The sequence below is a fragment of the Amblyomma americanum genome, chromosome 2, assembly GCF_052857255.1.
Source record: "Amblyomma americanum isolate KBUSLIRL-KWMA chromosome 2, ASM5285725v1, whole genome shotgun sequence".
NCBI lineage: Eukaryota > Metazoa > Arthropoda > Arachnida > Ixodida > Ixodidae > Amblyomma > Amblyomma americanum.
In genome coordinates, this window is record NC_135498.1 from 145966813 (window position 1) to 145994171 (window position 27359).

The 27359-nt window shown below is 48.5% G+C and overlaps 1 protein-coding gene and 1 long non-coding RNA gene across 2 annotated transcripts in view; one reads left to right on the forward strand and one right to left on the reverse strand.

The window, feature by feature from the left end:
• Window positions 1-27359, forward strand: part of LOC144119154 (uncharacterized) — a 44660-nt gene that overhangs the window by 12692 nt on the left and 4609 nt on the right. The gene's annotated exons all lie outside the window — the stretch shown is intronic.
• LOC144119153 (uncharacterized) lies at window positions 6963-26981 on the reverse strand. The gene is made up of 2 exons (XM_077651855.1): window positions 26545-26981; window positions 6963-7187 (listed from the first exon to the last, which is right to left on the reverse strand). Exons 1-2 carry the CDS (start codon window positions 26977-26979, stop codon window positions 7020-7022), a joined length of 603 nt encoding a protein of 200 aa, XP_077507981.1. The 5' UTR covers window positions 26980-26981; the 3' UTR covers window positions 6963-7019.

Here is a 27359-nt window from a genome sequence, read left to right on the forward strand (position 1 = left end):
GGCGGTGAATAGCATTGGCGAGATCACGTCTTCTTGCCTGACGCCCTTCCTTATTGCAATTTTATTGCAGACTTTAGGGAGGACTATGGTAGATGTGCAGTTGCTCTATTTATCTTCCAGTATTTTGACTTAAGGCTCTTCATAACACTGATTCTGCAATGCCTGTATGACTGCTGAGGTTGCTACTGAGTCAAATGGATACTCGCAACTAATGAAGGCTATATATAGGGGTTGTATGTATTCTGCGCAACTCTGTATCACCGGAATGGTTATGTGAATATGATCTATTGGGGAACATTCGTTACGAAAGCCAGCCTGATCGTTTGTTTGATTAAAGTGTAAGGTTGCCTGGACTCTATTAACGATTGCCTAAGTAAATACCTTGCAGGCAACGGACAGTAAGCTGATCGGTCGGTAATTTTTCAAGTCCTTGGCGTCTCCTTTCTTATGAATTAATATATCGTTTGAATAATAATATTGATCGGTTTAGGGGGAAAGGAAATGGCACAGTGTCTGCCTCATATATCGGCGGACACCTGAACCGCACCTTAAGGGAAGGGATAAAGGAGGGAGAGGTGCTATAGTAGAGGGTTCCGGAATAATTTCGACCACATGGGGATCTTAAATTATTCAGGAGCCCTTCCAAGCTTCTGGTACGGTCGAGGTAATAAGGCTTTGCGTATACATGGTGGCTAGATTTTCTAGCAGAGTCTCCCTTCCGTCATTTAATAGATCTGCTGTTACTTGTTCCTCACCAGGTGTTTTTCCTCTTTGTATTGCTCCTAAGGCTTTTTTTAGTTCCTCTTACGTTACTGGCGGGATGACGCATTACTGTGAGCTACTGTCTATCTCATTAACGTTCTGATTACATTGGCTACTGTATGGATTTGTGTAGAAGTCTTCGGTTCTTTTAACTATCTTATCCATATTGCTACTGACGTTTCCCTTCTTGTCTCTTAACGCACACATCTGTTTTTTAGCTATGCCTAGTTTCTTCTGCGCCACGTTTAGGCTACCTCCGTTCTTTAGATCATGCTCAGTTCTCTCCACATTAAACTTCCTTATGTCGGCTCCCATATTCTCCGAATTGATTCAGAGATACCGGGAAAAAAGCAAAGGGAGTACAAGCTCATCGACTGGGACAATTTCGTGCAATACGGACACAGCCATCCGACTCATCAGGGGCAAACACAAAGCACACGATAACGAGCTGGGCCGAGCAGCTCAAAGCAGACATCGTAGCCTCGGAACGAACGATTACTACGGATGTTAAGGTAGAGAGAATGGACAGTCGGCTAGCGAATCTTCTCGAAGCCAAACATTCCATTCTAGCCAGGTGGAAGGGTCAACGTTTCAACAGAAGACTACGAAGAAAATTTGCCGAACTCGACAAGACCATTGAGGAATACTGCGAGGTTCTCTCCCGACAACAATGGGACGATGTCTGTAACTCCCTCAACTGGCAAATACGCAGAGTGAGTGGGTGGGTGCTCATAAAACACCTCCTCGATGAAAACGGAACAAAGTCCAAGACTATGCAACGGATCAGGCTAAGCAAATTAGTGCACCATGCGAGGCAAAGCAGTACTGCCGAAGCACTTCTGGATGACCTTCCCAAACGATACTTACCGCTTAAATCGGGGCCACCTAGTAACTTACAAAGGACGAACTATGACGGTGCCCTAAACTCAGACCTAGATAAGGACTTCACAGGAAGCGAAGCACGCTTCGCAATTCAAGAACTCAACAGTAACTCTGCGGCAGGCCCCGATGGTATCACAAATCTTGCTCTCCGAAATTTAGGACAACTCGGTCACGTTCCTAACGCAACAAATCAACGAAGCCTGGAAAACTGACCATCTACCCACAGAGTGGAAACATGCCAACATGGTCCTCATCCCAAAACCGGGCAAGCCGCTGGGCCTACCAAACCTAAGGCCAATCTCACCAACGTCCTGCCTAGGAAAACTAGCCGAACACGACATCCTGAATAGATTATCGGAATACGTAGAGGAAAAGGAGTACTTCTCCTACAATATGATCGGCTTTAGGCCGGGCCTCTCAACGCAAGACGCTCTGCTACGAATCAAGAAAAGTCTGCTGGATCGCCCCACACGAGACACCAAGGCGCTACTCGGACTCAACGTGGAGCACGCTTTTGACAACATCCACCATCTAGCCGTTCTCAAAGCCATATCTGACCACAATCTCAGAACACGCTTCTGCCACTACGTCATGGTGTTTCTGGGGGATCGAGCGGCCACTCTCCGGATAGGCGAGCACGTCTCGGAGAGTTCTGATCTGGGCGATAAGGGAACACCACAAGGCTCCGTACTTTCATCATTCTTATTTAACCTGGCGATGACAAAGCTCTCTCGCGCACTGGGTGAAATTGCCGATGTGCAGCACACCATATACGCAGACGATGTCACCATCTGGAGCACCGGTGGCAGTGATGCGGAATTGGAAGCTCGCATGCGAGAAGCCACCTCAGTTACCGAGGCCCATCTCACCCCAATGGGACTTCGCTGCTCTTCTAGAAAATCCGAGCTGCTCATCTACCACGCCCCAAGACCAGGGCGCCCGTTCAACGACTGGCGCAAACACCACACTCCGTGCATAGAGTTACACGACATGGACGGTAATCACATACCTACGGTTAACAAAATACGAATTCTATACCTAACCATCCAAAGTAACGGCTCCAACTGGGCGATGCAGGACAGCATCACGATCAAGATTGCGAACGCGATCCGAATGTTTCGGCGCATCATGAATAGACACAGGGGTCTGAGCGAGGACAACGCCATTAGAATGGTTCCCCGATAATGCCTCCACTGATCTAGTCTTACAGCTAGGAGTCCACAATAACTTTGACGAAATCATCGAGGCTCAGCACACGGCACAGATGGCACGCCTATCAAGCACCAATGCGAGCCGAGAGATTCTCGTCAAGCTCGGCCTGAACACCATAGCAGAAAGGGACAACGTCCAGCAGTTACCTAAAGTCATGCGAGAAGCAATTAAAGTGCTCCCCTTCCTAAGAAACGTACACCTGGTCCACAATCAAGGACGAAGACTTCCCCGCGCCAAAGCGCAGCTGTGGGCGTGGCAAGGTTTCCCAACGAGACAGCTTTCGTGGATGCAGCCTACATACTGGGAAAGCATGCCCTCTCGGTAGCAGTAATCGACGGACACGGGCGAACGCGCAACTCACTCACGCTTTACACCAAAAAGCCAGAGGTACCTGAACAAGCAGCGATAGCACTAGCTCTCAAAGACTCGAGCTTTACAACTGTCTACAGCGACTCTAGAGCAGCCACACGAGCTTTCGCCAAGGGCGGAATAGACAAGACGACGCTACGAGTCTTAGGCGGAAGTAACATCACCGATCACTCCATCGTATGGTTCCCCGCACACATGGGTAGCTTAGTGGGTGGTCTGCGGAATCTCAACGAGATCGCACACGAGGCGGCGCGAGGACTCATCGACCACGTCCCTTCTGTTTCCTCCGCTAAGCCACATATCGAGTACATGGATCAATTATTCACGTACAACAAGCTCACTAAGCACTTTTATTTAGGCAGACGAGAGTTTCCTCTCCTGGATATGTAGTTAACCCGCAGACAGCCGGTCACGTTACGCTTGCTCCAAACGAACTCATACCCCAACCCCTGGCGCTTGAAGCACATCGTCCCAGACTACGAAGGACATGTGTGTGAACAGTGCAGTGAACGTGTATACTTGAACCATATGCTGTGTGGTTGTGCATCGAGTGACGCCTACGCCAAGAACAAGGACCATTGGGACAAAAGTGCTAAAAAGCGCTTCACTACACGACCAGCTTCGGGCTGTCCAGGAGGCCCGTGCGGAGGCGGAGAGCTTCGGGCTCTCTGTGCCGACGTGGGAGCTGCCCTCTACACCTGGTGCCTAGCAGAGTGTCCTTCAGGACCCCTACTGTGGGATATAAAGTTTACCACTATGTCGGCTACCCCCTTGCGCTTATTTATTAACTTCGATAGCTCTGGTAGTTCTATTCTGTCTGTAGGGTTAGACGCCCTCATGCTTTTAGTATTTCTTAATCAGATCTTTTGTCTTCTGAGATAGCTTGCCGGTATCCTGTCGAACCATCCTACCGCCTACTTCTACTGCGCACTCCGTAATGATACCTGTTAGATTATCGTTAATTATATGGACATTAAGATTGTCTTCCTCAGTTAAAACTCAATATCTGTTCTGCAGCGATATTCTGAATTCATCTATTTTCCCTCTTACCGCCAACTCTTTAATGGACTTTCTCTGCACAAGCTTCTTCCGTTCCCTGTTGAAATCTAAGTTAATATGAGAAATACCATTCTGTGGTCACTACAGCGCACGTTTCCGAGGACATCGACATCCTGAACGATGCCCCGTTGAGCGCATAGTATGAAGTCAATTTCATGTTTAGTCTTACCATTGGGGCTCTTCCAGGTCCACTTCCAAATTTCTCGTTTGCGGAAGAAGGTATTCATGATCTGTAAATCATTAATATCTGTGAACTTACTAATAACAATCCCCTGCTATTCTTAGAACATATCCCATAGTCGCCTACAGCCTGGTCGCCAGCCTGCTTCTTGCCCTCCTTCGCATTGAAGTCGCCCATCAGTACAGTGTACTGTGATTTTACTTACTTTACTAATTCCACGTTTTCGCAGAAGCTTTCAACGGCCTGATCATCATGGCTGGATGTAGGCTCGTAGGCCTGCACCACCTTCAGCTCGTACCTCCTATTGAGCCTAATTACGATAGCTGCCATCATCTCCTTAATACTATAGAACTCTACGTTGCCAGCTATATCCTGATCAATGAAGAATCTCATTCCTAGTTCTCATCTATCCACTAATCCGCGATAGCACAGTATGTGCCCGTCATTCAGTACTGTATACGCCTCACCTGTCCTCCTTCATTAAGCTCTATGTCCTATTTGCCCTATTTTGTCTGTACGGAAGACCAGAGTGGTCAAAAATTTATTGGTGCATTTAATGGCTACATCGCGCACCAGGACTTCAAAGTAACACCCGACACATAATATGCAATATTATTCGTCGATTGTTTTACCAGTTTATTTTGAGGGGCAATGCATAGAAAATTCTGCTATTTTCAATCTGAAATCTGCCTCAGCTCCTGTTGAGATAGCGCGTATAGATTAGGCCTCTTCAGAGAGAAAGAGAGAAACAGAAGGACGGAAACACAAGGAGGTTAACCAGGCGATGCCCAGTAAAGTACCCTAGACGTGAAGATGGGAACATTGCGAGAAAAAAGTAAGATAGAGCGCAAACGAAATCAGTTTTTCACGTGTCCATCGACCACTTTGACAAGGAGACTGAGGGCGCACACTTAAAGTTTATAGTTGGGCACTCAACCCAGAGTCCTTTAAAAACTTCAGGAGCGCCTTCACCGCTGTCCTTTGCGATGAAGGTTTTGTACAAGGCCCCACAATCTTGGTTTCTCTAAGAGGCCGAGAATCCAAGGCGCGCAGTGTAGCAGCCAGAAAGGCACGCTCTCGCTCAAAACGAGGGCAGTCACAGAGTGGGCGCCCGATCGTTTCATTGCAACCGCACTGCTCACACGCTGAAAAGTCTGCCAATGCGATGAGATGGCAACAGGCGTTTGTGAACGTCACTCCGAGCCGCAGGCGGCACAACAGCATACAACAGCGGGAAAGGCCGAATGATATCTGATTTTGAAGTAGGGGGTCGAAGTATTAAGTAAGCGATGAATGTCAAGGTCGTAAGTTCTGTTCTAGTATGAAAGTTACCGCTGGCGCGTACAATAGGGGTTTTCTTTTCGTCTGTATTGTCTGGGCAATATTTTCAAATATGATGCAAATAACAACTCTACTGCCTCTTTGTAAGATGTGCCATATCTTGGAGTTTCTAACAACATGCCTATATCCGTTTTCTCCCATTTCCTGAACGTTTTAAACAACTGGTTTAAAAGCTGCTCCTAAACCAATGCCAATTCTTTAAGCCAGCTCAATAAGCTTTCAAAAATGAAATGTACAAACTTTAACTAATATACAGGCTGCCTAGAAAACCCTTCATGTTTAAACACGTGATATATATATATATATATATATATATATATATATATATATATATATATATATATATATATATATATATATATATAGGGCAAATGAAGTGAGGGGTTCGTTTGACAAACATATTAAGGAAGCTAACAGTCACCGAAATCAAGGTGCATAGTGGAATAGTTCTTTTTTTTTAATATCTAGTGCCAATCAATTAGTTTTTTTTAAAGAAAATTACTTATAAAGCAGCAGAAAAAACAACCATGCCGCCGGTGGGATCCGAACCCACGACCTCCGAATATCGCGTCCGGTGCTCTTACCAACTCAGCTACGGCGACGGCTGTCCAATCTGCTGCTTTCGTGGGTATTTATGTTTTTGCGTGTAAGCGAACCTTGAGAGTGTTCACCAGCGCCTTCTGCTTTGTAAGTAATTTTCTTTAAAAAAAAAACTAATTGATTGGCACCAGATTTAAAAAAAAAATAGAACTATTCCCCTATGCACCTTGATTTCGGTGACTGTTAGCTTCCTTAATATATATATATATATATATATATATATATATATATATATATATATATATATATTTAAAGCCGTTAACTGCCCTCCGCATATACTAGCAAGTCTGTGGATGTTATTTTGACCAAGGTGCCACCAGACATGTAAGAGAAGAAACACTGCTCCTTTTACCATAAATAAAACTTGGAACTATATTTCTATCACGCACGTACGTGTATAAACCGAAGTTGCTCAAATAAAACACCGAATGAAAAATTATTCAGCATCTGATTTTTCTCTTTGAATTAAACAATGCTTTTATTGATGGATTATGTTTTTCGGGATATTTAAAGATAACAATCGCTTGTCCATGCTGGATTCGCTTGATGCGTTTTGAACTGCGCATCTCCACCCATGGTAAAATATCGCTGCCAGGTCGAAGAGACCAAACGGTCACGGAGAAGGCGCCGGGCTTTCAGTATCCAGCCTCATTGTGAATATGGTCGAATTAGTAGCGTTGTCGTGCGACGGCGATTCCGTGTTTTGCGGTAGCGCTTCCCTGCCGTCTTCCTCTCCTCCAATGTTGTTTACTTCGGGCTCTCCACGCCCTGCCATCGGAACCTGCACTCAACATACCATAAATTTGTTATGTGTAAGTTCCAGTACAGCAAGGCTCAATCCTGTTCTCTCGAGGAAACAATACTGCAGCTACCCGTCTATGCTCCCAACTCGTCTGACAGCCTTTTGAAGAGCAATTATGGCTAAGGAGCATCTCAGTAATTACCACAGAAGGTAAAACTTGTCTAGTGGAGATGTTGCATAATTTTCGAGCCTCTTAATTTTGGCATAAGAAAAGAAGGAAGAAAAAATATTTCGTGCAAAGGCGAATCGAACTGCTACTTCAAAGGTTCAAGAAAAGAAGCTCTAAAATATTCGTCACAAATTTTCTTTTATTGGGCAATAAATTAATCACCCGCACTATGTCCTAAGTGCAGTGTAGCTTGCGTTTGGCTAATTGAATGTGTACCGATGGGCTCATTTGCGGGCGCTGCATAGTTCGGACGCAGAAGTTACGAAGGGACAATGAGTGGACGAGCGATACAGTAAAGCGCTTGCGTCTGTCGTAAATATGCAGCGCCCACAAGTTCTGCCATCGGCTTACGTAGAAAGACTAAAATTATTTGTGCTTAAGTCTTCAACATGAAAGAGCAGTCAGGTGCCAGATTCTCAAGTCTGATTATTTCAACATACGTTACAAACTTCTCTTTATAACACTCTCAAAATTTATGGGCACGCTTGTCACCTTAAGCGTGCATTGCAATTGTGTTGTGTTCTGCAAGCATTGCCAACTCTTGTGGCTGTAACTCTAGGACGCACGTCCATACTCAACGAATAGCATCGGTCTACCAATACGGGGGCCGCCACGGGTTCATTTCCCCTTCGCTATTTTCCGTCCAAGGCGGCTATGCGCTTGAATTTTGGCTTGCTCGTGGAGGTTCCCGCGCACTAAATTTGCACACCGATGGATGTTGATCAAGACGACGATGTCCAGAGCACAGTGCGAGAAGAGGAGGAGGAGGAGGAGGAAAACTTTAGTAAGCAAAAAGGAATTACTTGAGCTTATGGGTGCGGCCCTTGTTACAAGGCTCCATTGGCTGGAGGTGCCCTGAGGGCCTGTTGGATGTGGGCCTGTTGCTTTTTCAGGTTATCGCTGGTCAGCAGTGACTCCCACGGCTCCAAAGGCGTGTTTTGTGCCTGTAGAATGTTTGGTGTATGAGGTGTAGTCCATGGAGGTTTTAAAACCTGTTCGTCTGTCAGCTGCCAACAGCGGCGTCTGTGGTGTCTAATTCTATGCAAACCGAAGACATTGAAACTCAGATGTTCGTTATACGTGAAGGGTAAAGGGGTAAAAGTGGGCATGCTGTGTAACCCCGCTGGGTTGACCATGCCACTTCGAACCGCAGAAATCAGAGGTCATACAAGTACATGGTCCGCTATACGTCTCTCCAGGTTCCATCAACGTCTCCATCAAGGGTCAAGCTATTAGGCAAGTTAACCTAATTCGCATGCTTAGCCTTTGGACACAGAGCAACCTCTGTGTCACCCAGACTAACCAGAGGCTCAAAACCTCTACAAAGCAAATAGCTCACATGATCAGCCGCCATATAAACTATTGCAAAGCGATTCTAGCAAGAGGTCAAAGTCCCCTGCGTGCGGGTAAGTTTTTCTAGCAACTTCAGCAAAAAGTGTCCATGTTCCTCAGTGACCAGATCACAGCCAGACTCATCGGCAGAGAGGGTTCTCCCATGCCTCACAAGCGACGAGAAAACCAGCTACAATGTCCAAGAGTGTGTCCCAGTCCGCATATTTTGCCAACATTGTGAGTCAGAGCATGGCGCAAAATAAGGAGCTCAAAAATAAAGGTATTTTCGACCTTCTGCGCGTTTTGTTCGACGCCCTGCGTTCACATGTTACAGCGATGCCGCCTGGCACCTTGAGGATCTTCCCACAGCTGGTGCTTTCCTTTGCGTCCATGATTACTGCCTTCCAGCGAACGTTATTTCGCTCTAATATGGCTAGTATTCAACCTCATGGAACCTCACGTAGCATTACTGGATCTAAAACCACCGAAAAATGTCTTTTATAATGCAACAGAATTGCGCTGGGATTATATGTCGGTTAGCTGAACTGAAACTATTCTTGAAAGAAAATTGTGTTCCAGTACTGGCCCTCTCGGGAGCTGGCCTGCCAAGCGGGAGATCTTTGACTGGGTATGTCGCCCCAATCGAAGTCTTAATCCCGGCTAAAATCAGAAAAGTAACAGCAAAAATAAAGTGGAATGAGAAATAGCCTGCACCTACATGACATCACCAGGCTTAAACCAATCAAAGAAATAATGAACAGGGCCCATTTGGCCAAATTTTAAATTTGGTATGAAAAGCCAATAAAAAGAAAAATTGGCACGGTAACTGAAATGAAATGGTGTCCGAAGCGCTCAACGATCAAAAAGGGATGAAAAAGTCCTCGCAGAGTTGTTTCATTCAATGATTAAAAGATGTTTAATAACAATGGGGGTGCCGAAAACAAAAACAGAAGAAAAAAGGGAAATATAGAGTATAACTAAAGAAAAGAGAAAAATGTAGGAATAATGAGGATGAGTGAAAATGGAGAAATGGTAAAAGTACACAAACAAGAAGATCGAATGGTCTTGAAGTCTGAAGGAAGAAAACATGAGGTCTAGATGACATAATTGGCATCGACGAATGGTTCTGAAAACTAGAAGAGAAGAGAGAAACGAAAGAAAGAAAAACAGAAGAAAAAAGGCAAACTAATAATAATAATAATAATAGAAAACAGAAATACGCACACTTACAAATCAAAAAGCAAAAGAAACATAACACACACTGACAAAAAAAAACAATCACACACACTCATAACAAGTCACACACTTAACTGTGGTTTATATTTATGGGGGTTTAACGTCCCAAAGCGACTCAGGCTATGAGGGGCGCCGTAGTGAAGGGCTCCGGGAATTTTGACCACCTGGGGTTCTTTAACGTGCACTGACATCGCACAGCACAGGGGCCTCTAGAACTTCGCCTCCATCAAAATTCGGCCGCTGTGGCCGGGATCGAACCCGAATCTTTCGGGGCCGGCAGCCGAGCGCCATAACCACTCAGCCACCGTGGCGGCTCACACACAAAACCGTGGCAAATGGCAGCCAAAGGGGCAACAAAATGGATGCGCACAAAAACAAAAACAGATAAATACCGAAATAATAAATAATAATAAAATCAAATAAATAAACAGAAAAAAATAAAAAAGATATAAATGCAGAAATAGATAAATAAATAAAGAAAGAAGAAAAAATCGAGTTCGAGCAGGACTAAGCGGGCTCGGCTCATCGCGCAAATTCGCGAGGCGGACGCTAGGCGTGTGCACCTTGTTAAGTCTGCATGGCCACACTGTGTGGCCAAATGCGTGCAAATGAAACGAATGCATGGAAGTGTTAATGAGAATAGTTCGGCAATGCCGAACTGATGAGAGATGTGATTTTTAAGAGTAAAGCGCAGTGTTCATGGGAATCTAACCAGGATCGCCAATGGGAAGTGGGTGAATGGTTGGGTTGGGAATGGTCTGACAATGTTTTGTATGAGTGGACAGTCTGCTATATAATGAGGAACATCTCCCTCTGGATGGCCGCATGGACAATGTGGTGACGAAGCAAAACCGAAACGATGAAAGTATGCCGGAAACCTGTCATGTCCGGTGAGAAGAGAGACCAGCGGCTTTGGCGGAGGGAAATTTGATGCTAGATTGAGGACATCGGGCACCCAAGAAAAGATACCCGTGCCGTCATTATTTTCCCGCCACCAGACCGCCCACTGCGCACGGGCGACTCGACGGAGGACACAGCGCACAGTGGCCCTCGATCGAGCCGAGGTACGCAGCCTGAGAGAAGAAGCTGCCCTTGTGGCAACGATATCAGCCATTTCATTTCCCAGCACCCCACTATGGGCCGGAACATGGAACAGGTAGACCGGCCGTGTAAGTGTAATAGATTTCAAAAGTTGTTTTATGGAATGTATGGTGTTGTCCATAGTTGTATGTGTAGATAATGCAGATAGCAATGATTGGCAGACAGTGTAAATGTGAACTGGTGTTGTTTCGTGATGCGTAATCAAATATTTGAGGCATTCCTCGAAGGCGACCAATTCCACGGAATACGCACTCGAAGCACCCTCAACGCGGAAACGGCCAACAGACTGGATTCGACCAGCCGATGCAAACGCCACATTTGCGGCGCCGGCAGCCATCGAAGGATATTAACCGTGCGTGTAGACATTAAGCACCGGAACCAACGCCGCCAGCTCCGCCGCCAACATGTCTAGACGGACGTGTCCAAATGAAATAACCTCCAACAGATGCTGGAGCGCGTCATCAAATGGGGCCGCCATTTCGGTGGCATGAAATGAATGCTGGGCAAATGTGTCAAATCGCAACGCGAATAACCTAAACTCCGCGTTCAACCGGTTAAGGTCGAACTGTAGGGGTGCCGCATGCAGTAAAATTTGAAGCGCCCTCGTGCTCGCGGTGGAGTAGGCACCCGCCAACGCCATTAGAGGGGCCCGCCGCGCCCACACCAACCGTGCACGAAGCCCTGAATGGGGACACTCAGTCCACCACACGAAGGACGCCTATGCGAGCGCAGGCAGAACGACCTGTTGATAAATTGCTCTCAGCTGTGCCGGTGCCGGTGTGTCACCAAAGCGAATAAAAGCACCGAGGCGCGTGGCAAGCAGCTCGGCACGCTCCTTGAGATGGTCGCCGTGAGCTGTGAACAAGAGGGTGCGGTCAAAGAAGACTCCTAGCATCCTGAAGGCTGTCCTGAATTTCAGAGCCACACCGCCAAGGCGAACGGTGGGTGGCGTACGCCCATCTCCCCTCTGGGAGGGATGACGAGCAAGCACACCGTCTTCTCCGCGCTGATGGTAACCCTCACCGCCTTCGCCCACGTCTCCACTCGGCCGAGCGCATTCTCCGCCAAATCCTGCACCGCCTTCCTGCCCGATACAGGCACAAGAACAACCACGTCGTCCGCATAGGCCTGGAGCGACGCACCCTCGGGCATAAGTTGCTCAAGCAAACCACGCACTACGATGTTCCATTGGAGCGGTGACAGCGGAGAACCCTACGGACTTCCTTAGATGGGACGTGCCACCGCGTGTCCCGCCCGTGAGCGGTAAACCACCTCTCGGTCGGATAGAAAAGACCGAAGGAGCACACAGAGATTTCTCGGGCATCCCCATCGTCCAAGAGAAGTGGGAACTAGAAGATGCCACACACTGTCAAAGGCTCCCCTGAAATCAAATGATACCAGTAATGCGTGAAGGCCGTCTGCTATTATCCCTCTAATTTTGGTAATTAAAGAATGCTGAGCATGAACCGCGCCGCACTGTCGAGTAAAGCCGAACTGGTCCTGATGTAGTATATTTTTAGTTGCCATGAAATGGTAGAAGCGACCGTATATGAGACGCTCCAGCACTTTGCCGTGCGTCGAATTCATGACAATGGGTCGATAAGAGCGCGGTTCTTCAGGAGACCGACCCGGTTTGGGAATGAAAATGATGCGACCCTTACGCCAGACCGACGGACAGTGGCCCCGCCTTAGCGCCGCGTTGACAACAAAATGAAAGAATTGTGTCTGGGTCTCCCAAAGAGCACGAACAACACACGGCGTGAGGCTGTCAAGCCCGGAGGCAACACCACTCTTCACTTTAGAAATAGCAACATGTGTGTCTCCGGGTGTAAATGCCACATGGTCGGGCCCCCCGTGAAGCGTGCCCCCTGCAGTAGCGCTCATTTGTGTGTGTAACATGTAATATGCAGCTATGTCGTCTGATGTGATGTGGGTGCCAAGAAGTAGCTGGGCCGTTTCCAGTGTGGTGGCTGTTAATGTGCCATCCGAGCGTCGCAGGGGTGGCAGCACCACCGGCGCTCGAAACTTTGCAAAAGCCACTTGGAAAGGGCGGCCATAAATACTGGATTTAATGGACTCACGTGCAATGGTTCTTGTGAGTGCATCGCGGGTGGTGGAAATTTGCGTGCGATATGACCTGAGAGCTCTGTAATATTGGTGGGCAAAATGTTGTCGAAGGTGGTAGTCCCTGGTCCGCTGGAACCTGCGGCGCATTGCACGGACCCTGGATCGCTCAAGCGCCAGTTTCTGCGTCTACCATGGATTAGTGGCGTGATATGGGGAAGTATGGAGAAGAGGTCGTGATGACGAGTGCATATGTCTCAAGCGGTCGTAGATTTGATAAAATTTGGCGAGTGTGTATTCTAATGACTGTGGTGACTGTAGAGCTGCTCCGACCACTGCAGTGAAAAATGAAGATGAGGCTAATGACGCTAAAACGCGCGTGGTTCCGCGATGCGTTACGCAGCGCTCGCGGCCACCGACCGGGCTGCCAAACGAAACTGTTATGTATTTATGTTCAGAAAAGGTTGTTGTGTCAGAGAGTTGCCAGCGCGGTTCCGCCAATGCCAAAGCCGGTCATACCAGTGTTATGTCTATCCACGTGTCTGTGTATGGAATGGTGTAAGTGGGAGGGGATTCAGGGTTATTCAATATGATGAGGTCAGACGCCATGGCAAAATTTAACAATTCACCACCTCGAGCATCAGAAATCTGCGGACCCCATGCCGAGCGATGAGCGTTGAAATACCCGGCGAGGATGGCTGGCGTCCCCTCCGTGAGTAAAAGCACGTGTCTTATGTCGTCGAATGTCGGTGTCATTAGGAAGTGTAGTGGAGCGTATGCAGAGATGAGTGTAAATGAAGCAGCGGCCGAGGTGCAGACCACAGCCACCACTCTTGGCGTGGTGAGAATGTGGAAGAGATCAAATGTTGCATGGCGTGCTAGAATGGCACAGCGCGGTCGCGTAGTGGTGGTGAAGATAGACCACTCTGGTGGTATGCCCTGAATGGTGTCTTGTCGTATGTATGGGTCTGAAATGAGTGAAAATATGTGATTGTTGTTTCGCATGGCTTCTACCAACACAGGGGTCGCGTTGCGACGGTGATCTAAATTAGCTTGTATAAATGAGAATGTTGGAGTGTTAGTCATTGTGATTTAGTGGAATCGGATGGCATAATGACAGGAAATGAGGTGAAATGATCCCCGTAGTGTTGTGGAATTGATGTTGAACATGAATGTGAAAAGGGCACACCTTTGTGTGAGGTGGATGACGAGGAAACCTCAAAGAAATGAGAGAGGAGGTGTGAATTCGAAAGTGTGCAGGAAGTGTTGTCAAGGTGTTACCGCGCAGGAAGATGTGCAGCAACGTAGGGAGTAAATGGAATTGTGGAAAGAGGGGAAAGGAGAGAACCGGACCGGTATGGTATGGTGGAGAAAGAGCGTAATGAGCGTGAAAAACCCAAAAATCTGGTAAGAAGGGAAGATGTACGAATAAAACGCTTATTTAAAAACGAAACAAATGGGAAAAATTAAAAAATAATGCTCGCGGAAGAAGCTAAAAAATAGTTAAATAGAAAGAAATAAACCACTCTGGTGGTATGCCCTGTATGGTGTCTTGTCGTATGTATGGGTCTGAAATGAGTGAAAATATGTGATTGTTGTTTCGCATGGTTTCTACCAACACAGGGGTCGCGTTGCTGCAGTGATCTAAATTAGCTTGTATAAATGAGAATACTGGAGTTGATAACTTCCGGTCGACCATGTCAACGCCCATTCCCATCAGCAGTATAAATTGGCTGCACTCCGTCTTCCGCGTCAGTGAGCATGGGAGCTGCCACTGCGACAGCATGGCCAACACGATTTTCTGTTCTCCCCGCAGGTCTGTAGACGCTCTTCTTTATACGCTACAAAATCCGACAATCGATTTCTGGTCGTGCTCCCATGCTCACAAACGCTCTGTGATTTAATGAGTGATTGCTTCGATGTAGTGCGATTGTTGCTTTGTTCTGGCGATATTGAGACCAACCCGGGCCCAAAGCTTCGCTCAACGACTGACGATACGGATCAATCTGGCGCTATGTATCAGGTGCTCAAAGACAACAATGAGCTTACGCAAGTATTTGGCAAACAACCAAGAGGAACTTTGGGCAGACATTAAACAAATCAAGACAAGCCAGGAAAACATCGAAATTAAGTTCATATATATATTTGGCCGGCTACAAGCCCTCTAGAATAAAATAAGCACCATAGATGTCTTTGAGCAAAGCCTTTCAACCATCCAAAGTTCCGCAGGAGATCTCATCACCCAACAGGCTCTTCTACAGTCTCGCTTAGATGCTCTTGAAGATAGATCAAGACGGAACAATCTAATCTTGCGTGGAATCCCCGATGCACGCGAAACATGGAATTAAACAGACAAAAAGGTTATTTCTGCCTTATCTCCTGCCGCTGACCCTGCTTAACTGTCCCCATGCGTAGACCGTGCTCATCTTTGCGCTCTTTTTCAGCCTCGAAGTGTCGGCCTATTATCATTAAAGTCTGTTCCTTTAAAATCAAAGAAAAAATTCTGAACTCCCGTGATATTCTTAAGGAAAACAATCTTTCCGTATCTGATGATTTCTCGAACGCTACTCGCCTAGCGAGGAGCCGACTTGTCGAATTTGGCAAAGACCTGCATCACTCCCCGAAGTTCCAGCTTCGCTACAACAAGCTGTTCGCAAACAACCAATTCGACATCTACAACGAAATAACTAAAAACGCTGAATTATTAATTCAGTCACGAGCTGATTTACAGCCCAGTCCCGAACCACAAGCGGGCTCCTCGCGGGATGCTATTCAGGATTCTTCACTCCCCGTCAATAAAACGCCCTAGGTACACGAGAGGGGAAGTAGAAAATTGTCTCCGTCCCGCAGCATATCTGTCTTACAAGCTAATGTAAGAAGCATTATTAACAAGCGTGACTCTTTGCATTCCCTTATTGACACATGTAACGCCGACATCATCGCGCTCACCGAGACATGGCTTCTATATGGCATTCACGACAGCGAAGTAATAAATGATTTATCGCAGTTTTCCGTTGCGACCGCACGCAACGCCCACGTAGTGGTGTTCTGCTGGCTATTTCTAAAAATATTAGGTCATATTCGATACACATTGATACCAACCTTGAAACCATCTGGGCATGCGTTGAAATCCACCTCCCTAAAATAATATTTTGTCTATGTTATAGCCCCCCGAACATCACATCAAACTTCTGCGAACAGTTGCAAGATGCTATTAATTGCGCCTACTTCCGACATCCTAATGCTGATATTTTTTTATTCGGTGACTTCAACTTCCCGAACATATTCTGGTCTTCCAGTTCGCCTACTCTTAATACGTTGTTTTCGGTCAGTAACGAATTCTTAAATCTTTTTTCAGTCTTTTCGTTATCTCAGTTAATCACTCAACCTACTAAGTTAACGGAAGCCACCGCAAACACCTTAGATTTAATACTAACAACACGCCCCGATCTCGTCCCGCATGTAACATACATGCCCCTGTTAAGTGACCATTTAGCTGTTCATTTTTTAAATATGTGCCCCACCCCTTGAATATAACAGCATAAAAAAGTGATCAGGGACTACAACAAAGCTAATTTCGAGGTCATCAACAATGAGCTGTCTCTATTCCTTGACACCTTCCTTGATGGTTTCGAAACCTGGTCAGTAGAAAATAATTGGAGCATCTTCAGTAACAAAATCCAACTACTAATCGATAAGCACATTCCCCTACGAACCATTTCTTGCAACTCAAACGAACCTTGGTATAACCTTCACCTCAAAAGATTATCGAACAAGAAAAAACGCCGGTTTCGTAGAGCTTCACGTTCCCCTTCAGACGCCCGATAAAGCGCCTCTGTTGTTCCTAATATACATTATTGACCTACCTGACTATGTATCATCTAACATTCATTTATTTGCTCATGATTGTGTCGTCTTTCGAGAAATTAACAGTTCGGACGATACTAATGCCTTGCAACATGATATGAATGCTATTACTAATAGGTGGGACGTGTGGAAAATTGACCTTAATACATCTAAATGTAAAGCCTTACGTGTTTCTAGAAATTCCTGCAGTCCTAGCTTCTATTACCTAAATAACAGTGCGCTCGAATCCGTCACTTCCTATTGTTATCTTGGCATTGAAATCTCTTCCGATCTTACTTGGTCCCTTCACATTAACAACATAATAAACAATTCTAATCGCATGCTTGGTTATCTTCGCCGTAATTTTTCTTCTGCCACAGCTCACTTAAAGTTCTCAGGTACAAGACACTAATCCGTAGCAAACTAGAATGCGCTGCATTCATTTGGGACCCTAGCTGTGCTAACCTAACCTATGCCCTGGAGCTTGTCCAGAATAACTCCGTTCGTTTCATTCTGCATTACTACCATCGTACTGCTAGCATATCATTAATGAAACACATGTTAAACCTTCCTTCATTAGCTTCTCGTCGGAAATTTTCTCGAATTTGCTTATTCCATCAAATTTTTCATATTTGTCCCAAGATTCGTAGCGCACTCATCCCTTCGACTTCGTACATCTCATCTCATCTCATCTGGAACACTCACACAAGGTTGGAATTGCTCCACTCAGGATGAAAACATGCAACAACTCCTTCATTCCTCGGACATCCAAGGACTGGAACCACCTTCCCGGACCAATTGCCAGCATTGTAAACATTACTCATTTTAGAACCGCATTAGCCACCAGTGTGTATGTCGATCATTAATTTGTCTGCTTCGTGTTATCTTTTCTGTATTGTATCTTATTCAACCACTCCCCTCTTTAATGCCCCAGGTCTTGAGGGTAAAATAAATAAACAAATAAATAAATAAATTTAGGGAGGGCCACGCCACCGTCTATAGACCAGACGCCGGACCCGCATGCATATTGTTGCGGACTCGAAGACGACAAAGTTGGCAGTGGCGCCGCGCGGAGTGCTCACGCCAGGCCGTCCACCATTAAAATCATTCTGTAGCCACCTGTCATCTCGTTTATCAGCTTGCCGTCACGTAACATTTGGTATGAGGTGCGGGGTAACCATTGCCATGTTGGTCCTGGGGATGCGGCGCGCTGCGTCGGCCTTGTGTTCCTTGTCCGCACCGCCCGGCTGTACCCCAGCCCGCCTGACCACAACCGACCTCGCCGATCGCCCCAGCCCCGTCCGCCGCCCTGACCATAAGACACGAAGAATTGATCCAGATCAGACCCGACGACCCGAATGATCCGCGACACGTGAGCACGCAGCCAGCTCCCTGCCATGCCGTTTGGTGTGTCCATAGACCTCGGCCGTTGGCTCAAGGTGACCTGTGGCCCGGAAGCTTCCAGGACCAGCGCTCATCTTATAATCATCTGCTCATCTCTTTCATAGTGACGGCAAGCCCTGTATCTTCTTCTCTGTTCATCACTCCGGTCACGCCCGTCGTCACGTCATGTCTTTCATCATCACTGCCGTTCTTCTAGTTCGCGCAATCGGGACGATCGCTCGGCAGCCCCGGGCAGCGTCGCGGACTCGAAAACGATAAAGTGGGCTCTGGCGCAGCATGGAGTGCTCGCGCCAGGCCGTCCACCATTAAAATTATTCTGTAGCCATCTGTCATCTCGTTCATCAGCTTGCCGTCACTTAACAATATGAACAGAAATGAAAATATTCCGGCTATCTCCCCACCTTCTCGAGGAGTCCTGCAACTACGTGCCACCGTAGTCAGTGCGCGACCGCAATCGGGCAATGCGGGCAGCCATGACGGGGCAGTCAGGCAAACCCACCCTGTGCGGCGGTGCCTACCGTCCGGCGCGACGGCAGACGGCACACGCGACAGGAGTGTCCTCCGACTGAGCGCAATCGGATACGAGGCGGGCCCCAGCACACCTCGTGCACACCGCCCTAGCAGCGCCCACCCTCGCGCGACAGTTGTGCCTCGAATGGCCGTACGTCGCACAGAACGTACACATCGGTACATGTAAGTCCTCTGCCACGGGAGCAGAGGACCATCCAATCGTTAAGCGATACCTGGCGATTACGCGCACAAAGGCATCGGCCGCCATTGACATGACGTGTGTCTTCGTCCCGTCGCGCTCCCGAAAAGTCTACCGGCGCGATGTTGTTCGGGGGTCTAGATTGATTCCAGGGTTTTTGGTATTAATGACGTCGTCGTCTACGACGTCACGGTCAACGCCCCAGACCCGAACGTGAGGACGATGACGTTCCGCAACCCTAATTTGGCAGGCAGTGTGCGTTACTGCATTTGTAGTCACTGCTGTGCGCAGGTTATCAACAGATGTGCGATAGTGCACAAGGACGATAACACCGTTCTGCGTCGGCCTGAATGTTACTGTACCTATCCCCACGTCCTCTGGAACAATGTTCACTTTAAGGGTCTGAATTAAATGCGCCGGGGAGGAAGTCCGGTGGAGTCGCAGTGACAAATGCAACATGGTACATCACTTGCGAACGTTGTGGCGCAGTAGCAGGTGCCTGGGCCGCAGCCGTAGTCGCGGCCGACGCAGAACCTGAAGTCACAGAGCGGGACCCAGGGCACCGGAGCACCTCCGCAAAGGTGGGCCGCGGGACGGGTGGGGCGGCGACCTGAAGTCGTGCCTCCGCAGTAGATGCCCTGGCGTCCGAGGACACCCGGCGCTCGGCGGACCACATGGCCCGTAAGATCCCAGCTCGTCCACGCGCATCACAGGCCAACGCCTGGTATCGCGCGCAGCGGTTTACCACCTCACCAAAGAGGGCAATGATGGCCACACGATGGTTGACGGCAATTTTGTTTTCGCCGCAGTTAACGTACACGACCAGTTTCTCCTGGAGCGCAGTCACCTGGCATAGCGCAGCATCCCAGGTTGAGGAGCGGTTCGGAAAGAGCTGGAACCGCAGAAGGTGTGTCGTGCACCGCAGGAAAGGCAGGGGACGCACCGGAGGAGGACCCCTGTGCAGGAAGGTCGTCGGCTGGAGAGGGTGGCCGCCGAGGGCTCTCGTGCGCCCCGGGACCCGCGACGCTCTGAGGCGCAGTAGGAGGAGGCATGGTCTGGTCCGGCTCCGGAATGCGAGCCAGGAGGTCGTCCCGGCCGCCGATAACGGTGAGCTCGCACGGTTGGACCGGGCACCCGAAGTGCCCGAGTCCGAGGTGATGTCCGGCGATAGGGGGTGTAGCTCACAACGGGCGAATTCACCCCAGTGGGCAACGCCGAAGGGGAAGCGCGCGAGGCGCCCATGGCTGCGGCGGCGATAGAGATGATGCCCGAACACCAGCGCGACAGGGCGGGGCCGGCCCTAGGCCTCACTAGGGCTAAGCCTCACCACGAGGCCAAAAGTCCGAACACCGCGTAAAAGCGGGATAAATCGCCGGCGTCCCGTAAAAGGGAGCCGGCGAGAACCGCAATCGGGCGACAGAAGGTGGCGAGACCCACCTCTAGGTGGTCGCGTCGACGGCAGGCGCAGCAAGACTGTTCCCCAACCGGGGAAGGGGCCGTGGGCAGGCGCAGGATATCAGGCTACAGCGAAGTGCCCGACCACGAAAGTGGCCAGGAAATCGCAAATCGGCCCCGCGAACCAGTAGCAGGAAAAGCAAGGCAGGGCGCCTCGGAAGCCCACAAAGGAGCCCAAGGTAGCAGCGCAGCTCAGGCAGCCAGGAGGAGAATCTTTCTCCTCACTGGCCGCGGTGGAAAGCAGCCGCGGCCAAGTCCAGGTCCGCAAAAAGCGGCAAATAACCGAAAAAAGCGGTTAAAAAACCGCTCGCAGTCGTCCTTAACTTCAATAGAATGGTCCGCAGTTGGTGTGGTCCGCAGGAGTCAAGGGCAAGTCCCCGGGCCCGGCAGCAGCCGTAGCAGCGGCCCGCACCGGGCAGCACGAGCCAGGGAGCCTAGCAGGAGCTGCGAGAGGCACGTCTGCAAAATTTCAGAGCCGGCTGTCGAACTCGCGGCAGTAAGTCTACAGCTCGGCTTTCGAACTCCTTCTGTTGCATCCGTATGGTGTCTCCGCCGAGGAAGGTTTGTTTTTTTAGCAGCTTTGTGATCGCTCCCAACTTCCCGAATTATCTGCGGTGACTTCAACGCTCATCTTTCCGTCAGCAGTGACAGGAACACGGATTCTCGTGGGCACAAACTTGTCGACGTGATTCACAGTTTGGACCTTTGTGTTGTCAATGAAGGAAGCCCCACTTTCTTCCGACCTCCAGCCTCATTAGCAGCCATAGACCTGACGTTGCATTCACCTTACGTCCCATAGACCTGACATTGCATTCACCTTACGTACGGGTGAACTGGACAAGTGCATCCGACCACAGGAGGGTTGACCATTACCAGATATTTGTGTTTGGCACCAACTTTCATGTGCGTGGCTATCGAACTTGCCATGTTGTCAACTGGAACATGTACTGAGAGCACCTAGCATGTGTATCCGGCTATGTCCTTGACAAAATTATTTCTAATAAGATGACAGTATGTTCGGCGGTCAAGTTAGGTGATCATTTTCCTGCCCAGGAAGAACATTTTCGCAGCGTGCAGAAGGGTGGAACGACAACTCAACGGAAAAAGGACGACTGAGCCTTGAAGACTGCCTTAAATCGGCTGAATTCTGCCTCTCGACGACACACGAACAAGCTCTGCAGGCAGAAATTGGTCTCCTTCTGTGCAAGCTTGACTATTCTCAGCTATGACAGGAAAATGGTGAGTCATCGGCAGTCTTGCTGGAGAATCTCGCCCTTGGAAGCCTTTCGAAGTTCTTGCAATGCACAAGCAGAAACCTCTTGCGTGCTTGGCAGAGGAATTTGCCTATGCGTTTGTATGTGCAGATTTTGGAATTGACCTATGTCCTCCACCTGCTTCCTGCCCGCCTGTCGTGGACGCCCACTTCACGCTTAGGCAGCTCCAGACAGCGCTCAGTAGCCTATGGCGCAGGTGTACAACAGGTCCTGGCGGCACCATTAATGAAATGCTGCGGAACCTGCTTCTGAAACGCAGGGAGGCGCTCCTGAACTACATCAATCGAGTTTGGAATACGGGCGACGTTCCTCCGTCATGAAAGGTAGCTTGTATTGTGTTGTAGCTTGGCAAACAGATGACGAACCTGGCTTCGTGTCGTCCTTTGCAACTCACATCATGTGTGAATAAGCTGATGGAAAAGCTAACAAGTGAACGATTATCGTGTTGGCTCGAGGACAGCAAGGCGCTACCAACATGTATGACTGATTTCCGCCGAGGTGTAAGTGCACAAGATAGCGTCTTGGACTTTGTAAGCCACACTAAACATCAAAGTGCTTTCGGCCTTTCCACACTAGCCATTTTCCTTGAGGTCCCAAAGGCTTATGACAGCGTCATTAACAGCTCGGTGCTGAATAGTTTGCAAGATATCAGCGTACAGGGTGGTATGCCAAGATTGATCAACTCCTTTCTCTGTGAACGTGCAATTCGAGTGCGGCTAGGGAGCACCAAAAGCACCGAAATGGCTCTATCGCGAGATGTGCCTCAAGGGCGTGTTCTTTCCCCACGCTTAAAGTTGTAATGGATGGTCCTGCCGATTCATTGCACAAGAATTGCAGGCATGCGCGTACTTTCTTATATGCAGACAACATTTGTCTGGTTTACCCTCTACAAGCACAATCAGTTAGCATTGATAGCTCGATGGGCCCTACTTTAAGTACAAGATTATCTTAATAATAATAATTGGTTTTGGGGAAAAGGAAATGGCGCAGTATCTGTCTCATATATCGTTGGACACCTGAACCGCGCCGTAGGGGAAGGGATCAAGGAGGAAGTGAAAGAAGAAAGGAAGAAAGAGGTGCCGTAGTGGAGGGCTCCGGAATAATTTCGACCACCTGGGGATCTTTAACGTGCACTGACATCGCACAGCACACGGGCGCCTTAGCGTTTTTCCTCCATAAAAACGCAGCCGCCGCGCAAGATTATCTTCAAGGTGAGGTATTAAGGCGAAAGCCTTTAATGGCTCATGCTCGCGACCGTGTCCGTACGTGCATCCTTCCGTTACTCTCTTCAGCAACTCGATATGAAACAAAAAACCCTTGTGCAGGATGGGATTCAAACCAGCGTCCTTTCGTTCCGCAGCCGAGCGTGCTAACGACCACGCTACTTCCTGACAACTCATATGTAGTTCTCTTTGGCTAGGACGCTGGAGAGGGTTTGCGGAAAGGCGTCGAATCAGACGGATGCCTCTCAAACGCACTCCAGTGTCTGCAGCATTTAAGATTCAAAAACAATTTTGTACTTAGTCAACATCTTTACCACACATCAGTTACACAAGCATTAATACTGCGCTAAAGGCTTTCGACTCACCGCACTTTAGGTCAACAAAGTGGCCCCTTCAATTTTTGTATCTAACAGAGGAAAAATCCGCCTTCATCCTGCTTCCAGGCATAGGAAGATGATATGCGCGGTTGAAGATAGACCTTAATTGGTCACTGTTGCTTTCGTCAGTTTAGTCACATGTGCTTTTTGGTCGTCATTATTGACTACCGTCTACAGTAGCGACGAGCTGTGGACTCGATTGTTTCGTTTCTATCTTCGCGTCTGGACGTAATGCGTAGAATAGCAAGCGAGAAATGGAGAAAATACCCTTCTCAATGGTATGAATTCACGAACCTCTGGTGAATAGTCGCATAATGTACCAACTGCCTTTAATTTCCCCTCGGTGTCACAACATGACCGTCTTAAAATTATGCACATAAAGGAACTCAGAAGAGCCTTTGTAGTCCCGCGGACAATGCCGTTATTCATGGCTTACTATCCAAACCTCTTGGCTTTATCTCTTCACAAAGGTTACTTACGCAATCTGGCCGCCTAGCAGAGACAGCAGCTTGGTGAGCCCTTCCGCAACGGCTCCGAAAGAGATCTGAGTCCCGAGCCTACTTGGCACTTAATACTTAGTTCCCTAGGCCTTGCTGTTCGAAGACAAAGCAAGCGGTTGAAACCATCCTGGTCATTTGAGCGCCTCGAATGTACGGTCTCTATTTCTAACTTGCGCGCTGAACGCAGTTCTCCTTTGGCGGCAACGTGTACCCCCGTGCTCGAACATTTAGAGTATGCCCGTCATCTTCAAATTTTTACTGATTGTTCTGTGCACAAGCCCAGAGGAGCTAGGCCAGCAGCTTTTCACATTTCTCCTTTGAATGCCACCTGATCTGGACGCTTTACTGAAGTTATGCCCTCTGAACAGCCGGAAGGGTTGCAATTGAGGCGGCATAACGGAAGCTAGGGTCTTGTCCGACTTAACCTGTTGTGATCCTGACACATTCAAAATCTTCCCTTCAAAGGTTATAGCGCGGGTTCCCTACTGATGCCTTGTCTTTTCAGCTCTCTACTCATGGTGCATAATCTGCACAGCAGCGGCTTATTCATACAATCCCAATTGGTGTCCTCACATATAGGTGTCATAGGCAACAAGGTGGAGGACAGTCTCGCCCATGCAGCGCTGTCATATAACCCATCAAGAAAGGTACCTCATGATGCCAAGGAACTCTTCAGAGAAACGGCGCTCGGCCATTTGAGAACCGTGTGTAGTTTACCCAGCAAGCCATATGTTCGACGAAAGGACAAAAAAGATCCGAGGCCACATTAATATATGGCATTCGCACGGGCTCTGCTCGTACCCCTGTGTGGATGTAAAAGACGGGTCTGGCGTCGCCTCCACTGTGTTCCACTTGTGGTGCGTGCGGTGATATAAAAGATTATCTAATATGGTGCTTAGTGTACAACGCGGAAAAGTGTGTGTTGTTCGCTTTCCTCAAGAATACAGGACTCCCTCAGAGTTCCCTTCAGGCCATTGTCTACTCGTGCACAAAAAGTCGTGTAGAAAGTAGTATTCACGCCTTCTTTTAAAGTTTCTTCGGGAAAAAGATTTAGATTCCAGATGGCGACAGCAGGAGTTCACTGTTGATCGTTATAAGTTATTCTGTCTAGATCCATGTAGGTGAGCCAGGTGTCAGCTATGTGCCTGAGTTGTGGCCCGTATTCAGCATTTAAGAGTTGCTACGGTGCAGCACCTGCCGGTAGAATCCGCCAGGGTAACCCCACCAGTAGCTGCAACAACCCCAAGCTCTCTCTCATTTCAATTAAGTGTTCGTCTCGTTGCAGGCGGCGTCAAGTGATAAGAGGGCAAGCGGCGTAGTGAAGATAGCTGGCGCCAGCGTTCCAAATTTGACGGCGAAAATTTTGGTTGGCCGGAAACGATGAATGGCCAGGACTTTTTTTGTTGCGTGAGACCGGCCTCTTCGAGACCACAGAGGAAAGGTGATTGGTGTGCGCTGTCTGCAGACTCTCGTGTATATGTAATATTGAAGTGTAATACAGTTATCTTTGCTTTTTGTTCACCTTATATACCGATTTCGAGACGTGTGCTGTATTCCACATGCAGTGTGCTAGGTCATTTCCGGCCGCGCTGGCCGACCTTTACAGCGAAATGTGATCAAACTGGCCAACTCTATTCGCATTGCCGGCAGTGTTTTCTCTGTACGTTGAGCATGCCATAGCCTTCCACTCTTTTTTAACGTATTTGTGGCTGGCGCTTTACATAGGGGTTAATAACCGCAACCCAGCAATCGAGAAATAAATTAACCTTTCTGATACCGGTTGAAGCACAGCGGTTAGATAATCTAAAATACAGTCCAGATGAGCTTAAATTCCTTCAACTAACTATTAGGTGATGTAGAGCTAATAAGAAGAGAGATAAGAGGCGAACAAGTCACAGGCGTCCAAACAAGCTCATATACACGTCACTGCTCTACTACCACGCGAAGCTCAGCAGCAGCAGCAAGGGGATTTAAACCAGGGGCCGAAATGGCATGTGATGCGCTAGCACGTGTTTTAACGTACACTGGTCTAACATGATTACTGTAAGCATCGCTGCAGGTCAGTCACCTCCGATTAAGTTTAACGTTTCTGCCTGCGATTTGCAAGCGCCAGCTGTAGCTTCATTGTCAGTGGTACTTCTTTTTTCTTGCATCCTGCTTTGCCTTTTCTTTGTCAACTTACACCAAAGCAGGGAGTCACATAAACGGGATATAAGGGACAGTCACACTGTGACAAACACTTCATCGGTTTCTCATGACTGTACGAAAAGAGCGATCAGTTTGCGTACGGCTGCAATGAACAGTGCCTATGGCGTAAATCACCCACTACATGAAGACGGCAGTAAAAACGAAGTATTGTCGAAGTAAGCCCAGAATCCCGCCCGTGGCCTAAGTCGCCGCGCTGCGGCATGTCGTCGAAAGGGTCAGCTGCGGTTACTAGGCCGCACATGCCAGGGCCTATAAGCTGCCCTGCGCACCGATATTTCCGGTACGGCTACGCTCGGTAGAACGTTGGCGTCGTTGTTGAGTTATGTGACCCACCCAAACGCAGTCATCGCATCCTGAAGCAACCTAACCTAACCAGGCAATCGTCCTCAGTTCAAGTTAAATTGCACTCTCTAGGCTCCCGGTATTGAAAGCACTCACGACTTCCTCGCCCGCCGGAATGACGCTGGTCGACGTTCGAGGCCTGACTGGCACCCAGCTCGACTTTATGTCTCGGGCGTTGTTCGCATGCGTGGAGTCGTAGCGGGCAAGACGAATAATCAGCGTGGCAAGCACCAATAGCAACAGCACCGCCATGACGACGACGAGGCAGACGCGTAGCTTTGGCCACGAGCTGGGGTCCTCCGAAGCGCTTTCGCGATCGTTCGTGTCGAGCGCCGCCATGGGCACCACGCCCAGGAAGAGGTCGGACAGCTGCTCGATAGCCCCCAATGCTTCAGCATCCTTCGACTTCCCTTCTTGCGTCGAAGCCCTCTTTCGCTTGAAGACGCTGAAGACACGCTTTCGCAGAGGTGCTCTTCGTCCACGAAAGATGCCCTTTGAAATAAGAGGTCGGCTGTCGCGGCTGTGCGTCATAGTTCTTCTTCGTCTTCTTCTTCTTCACCCCAGGTATATGGCACATACCCACGCGGGGGGATTGGATAGTTCTTCTCAACAAACGGCCGTCCTCCGGCCGTTTGTTGAGCCTCGGCCGGCATGAAGCTCGGCATTACTGTTTGGATTACAACTTGCTTCACACTGCTCAATTAATATAGTATGTCTTTACTGTGCCATATCAGGATGAACAAGATCGCACCCTGTGGGCTCTACTTTCATCTCAATTTTTTACCATAGAGCTTAGTCGGTGTTATAATGCCAGATGCGTATTAAAGCATTTTTTTAAAGGCGAAAGCCTTTCTTGGCTCATGAGTGGTGTGGACGCAAGTTGTAGACGGAAGCTGTGCGCACGAACTTTC

Coding starts and splice junctions, on each gene's coding strand:
- LOC144119153 (XM_077651855.1), bottom strand. CDS start 26,979: ATGACGCACAGCCGCGACAGCCGACCTCTTATTTCAAAGGGCATCTTT. Junction 7,188..26,544: donor TTCCGGCGGGCGAGGAAGTC/GTGAGTGCTTTC, acceptor TGTTGAGTGCAG/GTTCCGATGGCAGGGCGTGG.